Here is a 16,635-nt window from a genome sequence, read left to right as displayed (position 1 = left end):
ATGTGAGCTTGTGTTTTTAATTAGTAAGAAAAGCTATTTATGAAACAAAATTACTGTACAATTATATCAGCTCTAATATTACATAAAAACTATTGTAATCAAACTAGTATACAATTTTATTTTAAAAATGGAGCAAAAAGTAATGTAGTTGTTCTCATCAGGTCTAAATTTGACAATGTTAATTTTCTTCAGTTTGAACAAAAATATTTTATTTATTTGATGGGTTTTTTGTTTGTTTTTTGTTTCTTTTGCAGTACTGGGGGTTGAATCTGGGGCCTAACATATGCTAGGCAAGTGCTCTACCAGTGAGCTGTATCCCAGTCATTTTTAATTTTAGTTTTTAGACAAGGTCTTACTAAGTTGCTCAAACTGACCTAAAACTTGTGAGCTCCTGCCTCAGGCTCATAAGAAGTTGGAATTACAGAAGTGTGCCATTGCACCTGGTTGGAACAAAAAATCTTTCAAAAAAGATTTTAGCTAACCTTTTTTATATTGCTTTTTATTTTCAGAAGGCTAAATATTATAGAGATTGTCTATAGGAATGTCTGTTTGTTTGTTGTTACTATTAAAAACTTATTAATAATACTATTAAGTATTTGTTTGATTTTTAAAAACTGTCAATTTTATTTAATTAATTTGCTTCAATTTTAAGATGAAATTTTGAGACCCCTAAGTTATTTTGAATAAATTTATAATTAATGAGATTGTTCATTAAAAAAAATTATTAGTGGAAAGAGTTCTGGGATTATAATGTTAAGAAACAGATTTGATATTTAGTCTAACACTGTAACCCTTTCTGAACCTCATCATATATCATTTATGAGAATAGTAATACTATCATACATGTTTACTCTAAGGCTATGTCAGATAATGTATATCAGAGTTATAAAACATTACATTAATAAGTTGTACTTGAGCTTTGGTTGTTTCACTTTGATTTTATAAGATCTGTGTAAAATAATTTTAGTACTATTATTCAGTTTTATTAGCTAGTGACATAATATTTTAATTTTTTGCTTTTCTTCAGAAATGTCCCTAGAACAATGGGATGATTTTTTAGCATATAAGTCATTATCTGTTTTGTTCTTTAATTCCCAAGAAAACCTTTGTTCTCTATTCTTAGATTGACTTTAAGACCTACCAAGGGAATTTACATTTAGTCTCTAAAGTAGTTCCCTTAGAATATAGATTTTTTTCTCTATTTATTTTACATTCTTGTCCAGGTTCTCATTATTGCATAACAAGTTTATCTCAACAGCTTTCTTATTCATCTTTTTCACTTCATTTTTTCCCTGGACTGAAATTGTCCTCTATTATGTCCTGGGGGATTTTTCTTTTAGGTATGAGGTAAATTAGTAGGTTTCTAGTCATAGAACTTGGTTAAAACTAAGAACCATATAGCTAGAGATATTCTCACTTTGTTTTATATTTTATACCTATACCTGGAAGAAAAAGTTATGAGTAATTCAAAGCAATAAGGAACTTAAAATCAAAACAAAATTCTCCTTTTGTTTTATCCCATATCAAATAAATGGAAGAACTCTGAGTTGCTGTTTCATTCTACTTCGTTTCTCATAAATGGCTGTGTACTAGGTATTCTGCTAGACATAGAGGTAGAGAGAACAACAAAACAATCCTATGCTCAGAAAGACCAGTCTAGCAGTTAGGACAAACATGTAAGCAGTAATGAGAGTATGTAGAGCTTTATGATAGTGATTGGAGTTTTATAGCAGGACAAAGAAGATGATCTTGAGCCAGTCACTAAGGAAGCATTCTAGATATTTGAAGTAGAATGCATTCCAGACTAAGAGGAATCATGACTATAAAGGCAGCTGTGTGGTAATGGAAAACTCACTGTACTCTGAGTAAAAAAGACTTTGGTTTGAAATATGTCTTTGCTCCCTGATCCAATTTGAATCAGGGAGCTTATACCAGATTCTTTAAGTCTTTGTTTCCTAATCTGTTTGATGTAAATAATACACACTTTCTTCACAAAGAATCACAAGGATTAAATGTGATTTAATAATACACATGAAATAATACACATGAAAATACTTAGGGTCTCAATAAATTTGTTTGCACACATATCAGGTCTAAATATTTTAGCTTTCAGTGTGCCTGGTCTTAACAGTTTTTTAAATTTTATTTTCATTTAAAATCTCCTTTTGTTTTCAGTCCTATCATTTTGTGTTTATTGAAGAGAGTAGCCTGCCTTTGAAAATCTTTAATGGTTCTTTAATGGTGTATTTGTGCAACCAAAGTCATATCTCAAAGCAGCTCTTTTCAACATGAATGTCATTTCTTTGATGAAGTCATTAGCATATACCCTCTTCCATATTATGTTAATCTTGCCTATGAATCCTCAGCACTTTGTACATATTAGTATAGATACCAGTTACATTACTCTCATACATTGTTTTATCATTGTTTAAATACAGCATTTTAAAATATCTCCCACTAGAATCTTTCGAGGGGAGGAGATTGAGTTTTAATCTGCTTGATTCTCAGTATCTACCACAGTCCCAAATCATGCCCAATAAATGTTTGTAAATGAATCAGAAAGTCAATATTTTAGTCCTTATTTGTTTACTCTGCTCATCTAGGCCTCAATTTTCTCATTGATGAAAGGGCATTTGATTCATCTAGATAATGTCTAGAGACCTGTCTAGCTCTAAAATCCACAATTTGGTCAGTCTATAATATCTTTTTAAAGTGTTTTCTTCTTACTTGAATGCTTCCTGCCCCCTCATCATATGCCTCTTTATTATAATCTCTCAAATTCTTTCTTCTCCCTGAGGCCCTATCAAGTTACTAAAATATTTGTTTTTTTAGTCCATGGAGTCAGTTGAACTTGATTTGTTATATACTACTTAAATTCTTTTTCATTCTTTTATATGCCATTTTATATGTTGGTTTTCTTATCCAGCTTATGAACTTTTAGAGCTTGTGTCTTGTATTCCTGTTCTATATATGATCCCTAGCTTATCACAGTATACTAGCCATTCACAAGATTTGACTGATAATTATTTGGTTTCATGTATTTTGAAAATTAATACTAATTTGTAATTTTAATTCATAAAATTTTATTAATGTGAAACACATTTCACAAAGTTCTCTGTACTTCCTAATGTGTTTGATTACTATAAATAGTTATATGACTATTAGAAAAAGTAGATCATTTTTTGCAGTCTTTCTTTGTTACTGTATATGCAGCATTTTAAAAATATCTATAAATTATTTTTTGTACTTGTAATTTTCAAGGTAAGCCTGCTTGCCTACATTAATTTCTCTCCTAAATTAGGAGCTTATAGTTCTTCATGTCTGTTAATAAGCAGCTTTAGTCTCCAGTTTTTGCATTTCTTTTGCAGATGCTCTGTTCATGGTACTGCAGGACCAGAAGGCAACCATATTTCAGATTTACCACTTTTAGACAGTCCCAAGTAAGGTTAATTGATTACTTTTGGGTCTCTAAAGCTGAACTGCTGCTTAAAGAATGTTAATGTTAGTGTTTCTTAGAGAATGTTAAGACATTGGGAATAATATGGTGTTAATGGGATGTATTATTTTTTGAACACTCTGTGCTTCACAATTTCTTCTTTAGTTATATTGTTTCTCCTCCACCCCCACTTTCTGTAATTTTCCAGAATTTCACATAACACTGATCCAAAATAATAATCATCTTTTTTTCTGTTTCTTAATAGTCATCATTCTATAATCTCTGCAAAAGCTTCCAGATCCCCTTATCTAGTAGTCACTGGAAAACAAAAACAAAAAGTGGCATTGCTAAAGAGTATTTCAGAAGAAATTTTGTTGGGCAAAACTTGGGAAGATGAATGAAATTCATTATTATTGTTCTTACAGTCCCTGGCTATCTTCTTCATTGACTACTTCTTCCATGGTAGCTCCAGTCACTTTTGCATCTATTGTAGAAGAAGAGCTACAACAGGAAGCAGCTCTTATCAGAAGTCGAGAGAAACCCTTGGCTTTGATTCAGGTATATAACATCCTTATTAGAGTTTAACTTGGGAAGAACTACACTGCATTTTATCCTTGTGTCTTAAGAAAATTATATTTGGGCTGGGGATATAAGTTGGTAGAGGGCTTGTCTTGCATGCACAAGGCCCTGGGTTCAATCCCCAACACCACAAAAAAAAAAAAAAAAAAGAAAGAAAGAAAAAAGAAAATTATATTTGTTTGAACAGATATATATATCTACCAATAAAATGTAAATGCCGGGCTTGGGATGTGGCTCAAGCGGTAATGCGCTCACCTGGCATGTGCAGGGCGCTGGGTTCAATCCTCAGCACCACATAAAATAAAATAAAGATGTTGTGTCCACCGAAAACTGAAAAATAAATATTAAAAATTCTCTCTCTTTAAAAAAATAAAATAAATTAAAATGTAAATGCCAGGTATAACTACACTGAGGCATTTAATATTTTAAATATTAATTGACGGTATTCAGGATAATTAATTTAGAACCAGTAAATTATGATAAAGCATACAGTTTTGGCTTTGGTAGTGTTTGAGACTGTTTGAGGATTTAAAAGTGACCAATAATGCTCTGGGGATGTGGCTCAAGCGGTAGCATGCTCTCCTGGCATGCGCGCAGCACTGGGTTCGATCCTCAGCACCAAATAAAAAATTAAAAAAAGATGATGTGTCCACCGAAAACTAAAAAATAAATATTAAAAAATTCTCTCTCTCTCTAAAAAAAAAAAAAAAAGTGACCAATAAGAGAATTTCACAGTATCTATTGATATTCTCAGAGCTTCTGTATCAGTAAGAGTTCTTAGATTGTAAATAACAGATACCATCTCTGGCTAACTTAAGGAAAATAATTTATTTTGAGGGATATTAAGATTCTATAGACTCATTGAATGACCAGAGAGTTAGGCTTAGAAACAAACAAGACCCATATTTATATAGAAACAGACAAGACCCATATTTGCATTGAAGAGCTCAGAAGCAAGATGTAAAGGACTTGTACAATACCAGAACGTATCTTACAGGATAAAACAGAATGAGTATATTACAACAATTATTTCCAGTTTCTTTTTCCTTCTGCTTAAGAGTTAAATTTCAAGTAGAGTGAGTATCTGATTACTTTAAAAGTGATAACAAGATACCTGATTTAATTCTCCTGTATTTCATTTATGTAAAATGATAGTGCCTTAAAAGGAAATTGGAAAACTAATGTATCCGGCTTAATTTATGCTTAAAAGAGTAAAACAAGTCATTTTTCCTTCTCTCTTCTTTCAGATTGAGGAGCGTGCAATACAAGATTTACTAGTTTTCTATGAGGCATTTGGCAACCCTGATGAGTTTGTCATTGTTGAAAGGACACCGCAGGGACCACTGGCAGTACCTATGTGGAATAAGCATGGATAGTAATTCACTGTGGAGTTGAGATGCATTTTTCATAATTGTGATTGCTATTAACAACATAAAGATATGCTGTGGAAAAGAGGTCTTAAAGATTTGGTAGCCGATCATTCTAGACAGAATAAGCAATGATCTAATTTCTTCACTGATAACAGTTTATAATGTTTGTATGATTTAAAAGAAATTCACCATAATTTTGATCCTAGAAAATCTTGTGAGAATATTTCAGAGTAAAAACTTAGTAAGTAAAGGTTAAATAGGATTGTTTCTTCTGAATAATCTTATAAATGAAACTGTGAGTGAAGTGTAAAATTTAAGAGTGATTCATTAAAATAAATTTTTCATTTGAGATAAATAATTTTTTGCCACATATCTGTTGTTACTTCGCTTTTATAATATGACATTGATGAGCTTAAAATAGGAGCATCAGTTGTTACTTCTGATCCATAAATGGCCAGAATTTTGTGTTTGCTATAAAAATTAAGTCTCTATTCTTGTTGCTTTTCCATCAGGCTGTCAATGTTTTATGTGTGTTTAAAGCATGACCTGCTTAAATGACATATTTCTGTTTGGAGAGTACATTGTTTCTTTTGCTTTAAGTGATAGATTGCAGTGGAAAGAAAATAAGAACACTTAACTCTTCTGAACAATTTAGTCCAAGATAGTAGTTTCTTTGTAAAATTTGGAATCCTTGTAGATGCGGTTTTTTGTTTGTTTTGGGGGTGTGCAGAGAGAAGACATTATGGAAGCCTAATTGAAAGTCATCAGTTTCTCAAAATGTTAAAATTTTCTGAACCAAATCCCTGTTCATACACAGAAGAATTGAAGAGAGTTGGTTTACAGTTAACTTTTTACGATATTGTATAATCAGAAGTTCTGTGAGTCTGGATTATATGTATGGATGTAAAAATTGTTTTCTTTATAGTATGCTATCTGATTTGCTTTTGAGTGTTTAATTTTTCTTAAAGTTAACTCTGTGTTCCATTATGTAAACAAATTGGGAAGGTTCATGTTCTTGTTTCTGGAAAATAAACATGGGGGAACATATAGGCAATTAACTGCTATAATTCAGTTGATGGAAAAATGGCAGAAGCTTACTCAGTATTTCAAGTTTAGCTCTCCTGGAAGCAGCAGACATGTAAGCAAATGTGCAATAAAAAAAGAAAAAAATCTTTCTTCATTGACTACTCATGTGTGCTTGATACCTTGTACTATGTTAACATCAGTTATGGGAAGAATTACTAATTATTCTCTTGATATTCTATATTAATGTACAGTATATGTTAAGTTGATGTTGTATCCATTCTTAGACTGCTTTAAAAAGGACAGTTCCAATATGAACCTTTGAAAAGTTTTATGTTTGAGAAAAAATGAATTTTATAATGTTTTATTTATGTTGCAGTAAAAAAGCCTTCTGAAGTAATTGATTTTATTTCATTTGGAGTTTTGATATTCTGTGCATATTGGTATCTTTAATATTTAAAGATGCTATAAGATGATGATTTTCTTGATGTATTTTATGCTGCCTGGAAGTACCCTCAAGGGTCTTTGTTGGATGGGATGTAAAGAGGAACAAAGGCTGACCAAGTCTGTGAGGCTTTAGTCCTTTACAAACTAATCAGAGCAGTTGCACTTTATGGTCTGATTAAATAGTGAGCCATTATATAAAATTTCATTTGGAAAAAGAAGATTTTTGCTGGTAAAGTGAAAATCAAGCATAGTTTAAAACGATGTGTCTTCATAAATGATTCTGTGAAGATAACAGCCTATAACATTACCACATAAAGCCCAGGAAAGTGATGATTTTTTTTTCTAACAGTAATATTCTTCTTGCAGTAATTTGTCCATATTTGATTTCATAACCTCAAGAAAGAAGAAAATTGAAAAAAAAATCTAGCAATGGCAAATTTAAATGATCATTTGAATGAAGCAGTCTTTAAGATGGACCAAAATGATTATAGAACTTAAGCCTGAAAGGTGATGATGGGGTGTAATTTCAAGGTGAAGGGATATTAGAAACATAATATGCTTAAAATTTGCAAAATCAAGAAGACTACCAGTTAGGTAAAGTAAAAATTGATAAAATTCTGGGATTCGGAGCTCTGTAAATTCTAAATAGATGACTTAAAATTTTAAGAAAATCCTGCTTCATATAGGAGCAAGAGTCAATTGAGAAAGGTATTACTGGTTATGGGTGGATTGGTTATAACTCTTTTAAAGGGGAGGTGATATGTATTTTTTTTTCCTGGTAAAGGGTTTGACAGCTATTTTATAAAATGTTAAATCTGAAGAAGGCTTATTGGTTAACTGCAGGCGTATTCTCTTACTTCAATAAATTAAAGAAAGTAAACTCCTCCAATAAAGAAAGTAGAGAAAGGGACTACTTAGAATGAAGTCTTCTTTTTTAAGTATGGTTCCCCTACAACTATTGCCAGCTACCTCTTTAAAAGTGCCAATTGTCTAAAGCAATTTAACCAACACTAAAGAAAAAATGTAACCCAGAAACTTCCAAGTTTGGCAGTGTAAGAGATGTTTTCAGAAAAACAAAACTACAACAACCTTCAACTGAGGAATTGGAGACAAATGATTCAGGATCTTCATGCTAATGCCTATCTTTTGCTTGAGATGATGCTTCAGTTATGTGGAAATATCAAAACATTAATTGTTCCTGTACATACATATAAGCTATCAAACTGTATCTCCGCTGTAAGTACAGGTATTTCATTTTCTTTCTTATTTGCCCTTTTCCCTGTTCCTTTACCTATCCCTGCCTTTATTGGCTATCCAGTCTCTTAATTCTGACTTTTTCATATCTTTAATTTATTTCCATTTTTTTTCTTAGTATTACTACTGTATTTTATGTCCTTATTTCTTTTTGGCAATTCTCAGTTTTTGGCTTAGGATCCCTTTACAATCTTAAAAATTATTGAGGAACCCAAAGAGCTTTTGTTTATATAGATTATATCTATTAATGTTGAATGTATTCATAATTGAAATTGACTTTTACAATTTAATTCATTTAAAAATAAATCAACATGCTAACATAGTATTTGTAGCAAATAATTTTATGGAACAAAATCAGTAAGGAGAAGGGGATTTGTTTTACAAGTAAAAATATATCTTTCAGATTTAGGTTGTTACTGTTTGGTTTGAAAGAAGACCTCTGGATTCTCATTTTCCTTTTGTATATTCAGTCTATTGCAATATATGTCGTAACCTCTGGAAATTTTAAGAGATTGAGATTGAAAAGGCAAGTAACATTACGAATCAGTTTTTATCCTCCATCTCCTTAAAGATTGAGAAAGTGATTGAGAATCATTGTATTAATCCATTAGCTACTATACCTTCCTTCATCTCTCTCCTAGGTCCAGTCTTTCTACTTCTCAACCATACTATCAAAAACATATCTCTACATGGCTCTGAAAACTAAAGTTATTCTCTTTACATTTACAGCATGATTTTTCTCTTTTCATGTATTCATGTAATGGTGAAGCCAAACTTGAACTGATATTTCTCACAAATATGATTCAAGCTTTGCTCATGCAGACCTCTAAACTTTTCTTTCTTTTGTTATTGAAATTCTACCTGTCCATGATTAAGACAATCCAAATTTTATCTCCTTAATAAAGTTTTTCTTGTCTACTCTCAACATAATCCCTCACAATAAAGTAAAAGCATAGTATACGTGGATTGACTATGTTCTCATTTCTTCGTAACACTTTATACCTGTAACACTTCATACCTTGTCTCATTCTGCCATTATTTTTGCTTTTCTATTAATCTTTTGCCTTTTACTAAATTATTTAACTTTAAGATCATAGGCATTCTTTTCTTTCTTGTATGTGTATATGTTTACATCTTTCAAAATCTTTAACCATGACACAGATAAGTGCAAAGGACAAATATTTTATCTCAGTGATTTACCAGTAGGTCAAGAAATAGACCATTAGCAGCATCTCAGGAAGAGATACTGGGTTGATTTTCTAATAACTTCATTGAGGAGTTTTACATCTATTATCATGAGAGATTTTGATCTGTGATTTTTCTTTAGCTATCTTTTTCTGACATTGGTATCCGTATAATACTGGCCTCATGGGATGAATTGGAAAGCATTTACTCCTCTAGAAGAATTTATTAATTATTCGTATTATTTATTACTTAAATATTTATAGAATTAACCTGTGAAGTCATCAGGATATGGAATTTTGTGGAAAATTTTTTAATCATTAATTTAGTTTCTACTTCTTTACATATTATGTTCAGATTTTCTATATCTTTTGGAGTCATCTTTAGTAATTTATCTTTCTAGGAATTTATCCAGTTCATATAAATTTTTGGTTTGTTAGCATAAACTGTTTATAGTATTCCTATACACTCCTTTAGATTTCTGTAAGATTGATGATTATGGTGCCACTTTCATTCTTGATTTTAGCAATCTGTTTCTTTCATCATCATATCAATATTGGTCTTTGAAAGAACAACTTTGGGTTCATTGGTTTTTCTCTGTTGAGTTTCCTTTCATTTTTTGCTCTGATCTTTATTGTTTGCTTTTTAATCCTGTTTGTTTTAGCTTTCTTCAAATTGCTGTTCTTTTTCTAGATATTTAAACTTAGATTACTGATTTGAGGTCTGTCTTCTTCCCAAATACAGGCATATTTTTTTCTCTCTAATCACTGCTTCTCTTGCATTGCATAAATTTTTATATTGTGTTTTAATTTTCAGTCATTTCAAAAGGTTTTCTAATTTCATTTTGACTTCTTCTTTGAACTATGGAATATTGAAAAACATTTAATTTCCAAGTATTTGTGAATTTCCCTCAAATATCTTTGTTTTTGATTACTAACTCAGTTTTCTTAAATTTGGAGAACATATTTTATATTATTTCAATTCTTTTAAATAAATTTGAGACGTGTTTTGTAGTCCAGTGCATATCTGTCCTGGAGAATTTTCCATAGGTACATGAGAAAAACATGAAAAGAATATTGACATCTACCTCTCATAAATACTTTATAGGACGTAGTTTCCTGTGTTGAGGACATAAATTTGTTACTTAAATATAGGAATAGATGTTGAAGAACCAAAAGCGTGAGCTGTTGCATATTATCCTATTTGCCCCTCAGATCTGTTCTCCCATTTTTTTCATACTGTTGTGGAGTTAAACCCTAGATCTTTATCAACTATTTCATTTCCCTCCTTGTTATTTGAGTCATTTTTGAGCAATAGCAGAATGTTGGCATATTGGCAGGACTAAAAGAATGAAACTGTGTGTGTGTGTGTGTGTGTGTGTGTGTGTGTGTGTGTGTATTTGCCTGCTTCATACCTCCACGATGTTGCTGTGAATCACACACATGGGAAGATCACAGCTTCTATCAGACAGCTCTCTTCACATAATACTTTCTCTTATCAGGTTCTGGTAATTATTGCTTCTCCTCACCCTTTCAGACTCAGAAATGGCAATGATTCTCCTGTTGTTTCTACCCCAGCTTACTACTATATTGTTTCTTTATGTCCTTCCTACATTATTCTAGAGTCTGTTAAATTTACTCTACTTGCATATGCATCTGCTTCAATTGATTGAGCTGAATGATGGAGGAAAAAAAATGATAACAGAGGTTTTGGTTCAAGAGTGTTTTACCTAGAAATTTGGTTGTGTGCAAATGCATGAGAGTCGTATTGTGGTAGCTAGACGGGACACTTGTTTTATGCTTTTAAAAAGTGGAGGTTTGTACTTCTAGAAGGCAGAAAGAAAAAAGTCAAGGCATATATAAAGAGATTGGAGATGCTGGAATATAGGAAATGATGGCACAATGGAGATGTAGATGAAACAGACTAAGTAAAACTTGTTGGAAAGGATAAAAATGGTATTTTTCTTTCTGAGGGGAAGAAATTGAGGATAATTATATCAGTGGTCCCCAGATTAACATTACCCTAACCGGAAACGTGGAAAAAATACATTCTTGGGCTCCACACCAGTTCTAACGAATCAGAAACTGAGTGGAGCCCACAATCTCTGTTATAACAAGTCCCTCCCTGTGGAGTCTGATATGTGTGGAAGTACAGGCTTTGAAGTGAAAGAAAAGGGAAGATTGGTATGGACAGGCTTTCTAGTGTGCAAAAGAGTTTGAAAAGCATAGCATTTGTTGGTAATGAAGAGAGTAGAAAACAAGATATGCAAATTTAAAACCCTCAAATTTATCTTACCTAATAGGAAATTTCATTAATTGATAGCAAAAGGGGAATATTTGTAAATTGCTTACATTTTAAATTTCAAACATTTGGCAAAGCTAAAAAGGGTTTTGAGAGTCTTTGAGTACACAAAAATTCAGTAATCTTAATTATTTATAACTTCCATTAAGAAAATAAGTTTTCCCAGCTACATTATCTGTTTGAAAATAAAAATTAAGTGGTTCAAACTAAGAAGGTGTTTTATAATCTCTATTTATCCATGTCTTATACATTTAATTATATGTGTGTACTTAGTAGATTTCATACCTACTATAATTTCTTTTGAGCTTAATTTGCATAGAAAAATGAACAGAAAGCATTTTTGAATTCTAATCTTGCATATGAATTTATAATGCAAATATTTTTCAAAATACTATACTTTAGCTATGGAGCTCAATTTGTAATGCATTTGGAACTCCTAAAGGATAAAATTTGATAAATATACCCCTTTAAAATAGATGGTATTAGTTATCTCATATAAGACAAAGGTGCCAAAAACATATTGGAGAAAGAATAGCCTCTTCAACAAATGGTGCTGGGAAAACTGGAAATCCATATGTCACAAAAATTAATCCCCTATCTCTCACCATGCACAAAACTCAAAGACGATCAAGGACCTAGGAAATAAACCAGAGACCCTGTGTCTAATAGAAGAAAAAGTAGGCCCAAATCTCCAACATTGTCAAATTAGAACCTAAGTTCCTTAATAAGACTCCTACTATAGTGCAAGAATTAAAACCAAGAATCAATAAACTAAAAAGCTTCTTAGCAAAAGAAACAATCAGTGAGAGCCTACAGAATGTAGCAAAATTTTTACCACATGCACATCAGATAGAGTACTAACCTTTAGGTGGGATATAAAAAGATTAAAAATCTTAACACCAAAAAATCCTAATCAATAAATGGGCCAAGAAACTGAACAGACACTTCTCAGAAGATGACAATTAATCGATAAATATATGAAGAAGTGTTGAACATCTCTAGCAATTAGAGAAATGCAAATCAAAACTAAGTTTTCATCTCACTCCAGTCAGAATGGCAGCTATTAAGAATACAAACAATAAGTGTTGGCAAGGATGTGGGGGAAAAGTCACACTTCTACTTTGCTGGTGGGACTGCAAATTTATGCAGCCAATATGGAGATTCCTTGGACAACTGGGAATGGAACCATTTAATCCAGCTATCCCACTCCTCGGTTTGTACCCAAAGGAATTAAAAACAGCATACTACAGGGATGCAGCCACATCAACTTTTATAGTAGCACAATTCACAATAGCTAAATTGTAGAACCGACCTAGATGCCCTTCAGTAGATGAATGAATTAAAAAAGTGTGGTATATAAACACAATGGAATATTATTCAGCATTAAAGAATAAAATCATGGCATTTGCAGGTAAATGGATGGAGTTAGAGAATATAATGCTAAGTGAAGTAAGTTAATCCCCCCAAAACAAATGCCAAATGTTTTCTCTGATACAAGGATGCTGATTCATAATGGAGATAAGGGGAGCATGGAAGGAATATACAAACTTTAGATAGGGCAAAGAGGAGGGAGGGGAAAGGAGGGGGCATGGGTGTAGGAAAGACAGTTGAATGAGATGGATATCATTACCCTAAGTGCATGTATGAAGACTTGAATGATGTGACTCTACATTATGTGCAACCAGAGACATGAAAAATTCTGCTCTATATGTATAATATGAATTGAATTGCATTCGGCCGTCTTATATACCAAATTAGAATAAATAAAATTTAAAATAAGATATTTAAAATAGATGGTAAATATACATAATATCTTTTAAAAGGTAGACCGAAAAAAATAAGAGAAGCTTCAGTGCCTTAATCTGCACATTGAAATTATTAAAGATTTGAAGATAGTGTAACTTTATTGTATTATTATTCAGTAGAGGCTTTGGGGGCACAATGTAGTGTGCAATAGGATTTTTAGTTTTAAGATAGCAAAGAAAAAAAATAAGCAGCTTTACCTTTGATCATACTAAGATTTATAAGACTGATTTGCAGTATAAGAAGACAGAATGTGTGTGGCTTAATGATGAGTACTTGGTAAAGTCAAATCAAGTGTCTGGAGAGCATAAAGAAGCCTAGAGAAGTGAGCAGATCTGACCCCCAGAAAGACTCAAGAATCAGAACCACCAGGTGTCATGTAAGGCAAGATGTCAAAACCAGTGTTTTTATTTGATAATCTATGTAAGTAGTTACAAATCATTGTCAGATGTGTACATAAAACATCTTGATTCCCATCAGCAAAGGAAGCATGAGACTTATTCTCTGTAGAACCTGTTTCAGAGGTTTTAGTTCATGGGTACAGGAACAGTTGTAGATGAACTATCAGTGACTGTGGACTCCCTACCCCACCCAGCTTCAGAAAGCTGACCAACTGTGACATGAGTTTGGGCTATCCTACAGAGAAACCAAGTACTGCAAAGAAACACATTGACATTTTGATATTCCTAATAAAAATTTACTTGGTTTCTAGCTACTTTATAATCAGGTTCACTAGTTTAATGGTATTTGTGTTCCCTTCTCCTTATCTGAAATTTCAACTTTGTGGTGCTTAACTTGTAAATATGAGTAGACAGCCAAGGATCACTAAATGTTTGAGGGAAACCTTCAGTGTAAAAAGAAATCCTTCTTAAAAAAATTACTTGGAAACTAATATATAAAGAGCAGAATTAAACTTCAAAAAATCTGTGATTAATATCTTTAAATGAATATGGGAAAATGTTGCATGTATAAACTGAGAAATGTATGTTCTGAAAAAAAGAAAAAAACAGAATAAATTTTGGAGGAATCAAATGTGATAACTGAAGTTTTTTAAATGAATACAAAGTTAAATGATAAAATTGAACTAATCTAACATTAAAAGGAAAAGAACCTAATGGATAATCTGAGCAAAACATAAGAGCCTTAACTTATCAATCCAAATGTTACAGTATTTTATTCTCTTTAGAAAAAGAATAGAAAAAAGCAATAGATAAGAAATTATTAAAGAAATAATTTAAAATATTTCTAGAACTGATAGATATAAGTATTTGGCATTTCAGAAAGGCTTGGTGGTGGTCCAGTGTAAAAGAGAAAGAAGACCCCACCAAGGCCCAACATGGGAATTTTCAGAACACTGGAGATTAAACAACAACAAAAGAAATCAGGTTTCATAATTATGTCAGACTTTTTAACAGCAGTATTGGAAATTAGAGAATTACCATCATGATTTGGAGGAAAAATAATTTTCAATTTATAATTTTATGTCCTACTGTGCTCTCTCCATTATGTACAAAGGTAGATTTTTTTTCAAAAGCAGAATCTCAAATAAACCTACCTTAAAGCCTTTCTTAAGCAATTGGAGATATATTCCTAAATGATGAAATAAGTGAAGAGAAAAGGCATGATATTTACAAAACAAGGTATCCAACATTTATCAGAGAAAGGCACAGGGAATTCCCAGGTTAATAGCAAGGGGGAAGTTTGTTTGTTTGTTTATTTATTTATTTATTTATTTATTTATTAGTTAGTTAGTTAGTTAGTTAAATCAGTTATAATGGCAGTAGAAAGTTCTTTGATTCATTGTACACAAATGCAGCAGAATTTTTCACTTCTCTGGTTGTGCACAAAGAGTCACACCATTCATGCATCACACATGTACCTGAGGTAATGATGTCCATTTAATTCCACTGTCTTTCCTACCCCATTGTCCCCCGACTTTGCCCCATCCAAAGTTCCTCCACTTATCCCATGTCCCCACACCCACAATATGGATTAGCATCCATGTATCAGAGAAAACCTTCGCCCCCGAGTTTTATGAGATTGGCCTATTTTGTTTAGCATGATATTCTCCAACTCAATCCATTTACCTGAAAATGCCATGATTTTATTCTCTTTTAATGCTGAGTAATAGTCCATTGTGTATATATACCACAGTTTCTTTATCCATTTGTCTATTGAAAGACATCTAGATTTGTTCCACAGTTTAGAAATTGTGAATTGTGCTGCTATAAACATTGAAGTGTATGCGTTTTTATCATATCCAGAGAGCAACCTGTCCAGGTGAACTGGGGATGATGGCAGGCTCCAGGAAGGCAATTTAAAGGCAACACTTGGTTTATCTGATCAGCTTAACAGGTGAAAAGCCTTGAGGAGAGAGTTCCCACAGAGCTGTCAGAGGTTGGTTAAATCTTTAGTCCAAAGAATTAACAACAAAATATAACCTTCCAAAAAAATCATCTAAAGGCAAAACAAACAAAAGACAGCAGAGAAAGAAATAGTTTAAAAGAGTTTAAAGAGTTTGGCTATGAGCTGAAGTCAGGGGACAGTGATTTGGGCATAATTCTTTTTTTTCAATGAAGTTTGACTTAACAAGCCCTGCAAATGTATTTTATAATGATTTAAAATTTTACATTAACTATAAACCGAAAAATGTGGTAAGTAGATAAGCTGACTTTATAGAACCAGGTGTCCTTGTTCAATATAAATTTTGACTTTGTAAAGCAAATACCCCAAATGTAGTTAAAATGAAAGCTCTAATTATTAAAACACATTTCTTTCACAAAATGAGCCTCTGCTTCAGAAAATGCATCTATCTTCACCCTGTCTTCTAACAACCATGGATTGTAAGGCAAAGTCTATGGTGGAATATATTATAAGCATTTATAGTGTTTATATATATTAAATCTTATTTCATAGCTCCAAGTGGTTTTTAGACTTTTAAAGGTAAACATTTTGAATTTTATTTGGATACATTAATGATATGAAGAAACAAGTAAATTGCATATTCTGACAAATGACCAAAATATACCATATAGTTACAGCATTTGGAAAAACTCATTTCTATTAAACATATTAATTGCTGAATCTTATATGGACTAACAGGCAGTAATGAAATTGACCCAAAGCAGAATTTTAGCAAAATCAGTTAAGAGTTATGAATGCCTGTGCTGATTTCTACTAAACACTTTCAAAACTGATTTAATTTTTCTGACTTTCCAATATGTAAATCAATGGAAGTGT

At 32.0% G+C, this 16,635-nt stretch overlaps 1 protein-coding gene across 2 annotated transcripts in view; it reads left to right on the top strand.

Annotated features, from left to right (window-relative positions):
* IBTK (inhibitor of Bruton tyrosine kinase) overlaps positions 1 to 8,764 on the top strand; it is an 80,266-nt gene extending 71,502 nt beyond the window's left edge. For both annotated transcript variants that reach the window (XM_081294318.1, XM_081294317.1), the window contains exons 27-29: positions 3,369 to 3,440; positions 3,862 to 3,994; positions 5,263 to 8,764. In XM_081294318.1, coding sequence (XP_081150444.1) covers positions 3,369 to 3,440; positions 3,862 to 3,994; positions 5,263 to 5,391 — 334 coding nt within the window. In that variant the 3' untranslated portion in view covers positions 5,392 to 8,764. The remainder of the gene's footprint in view (positions 1 to 3,368; positions 3,441 to 3,861; positions 3,995 to 5,262) is intronic.
* The last annotated feature ends 7,871 nt before the right edge of the window (positions 8,765 to 16,635 follow it).

This window comes from Spermophilus citellus, assembly GCF_964194105.1.
Source record: "Spermophilus citellus genome assembly, chromosome: 5".
NCBI classification, from domain to species: domain Eukaryota; kingdom Metazoa; phylum Chordata; class Mammalia; order Rodentia; family Sciuridae; genus Spermophilus; species Spermophilus citellus.
Note: the sequence above shows the minus strand (reverse complement) of the source record. Positions and strands in the feature narration are given on the sequence as shown.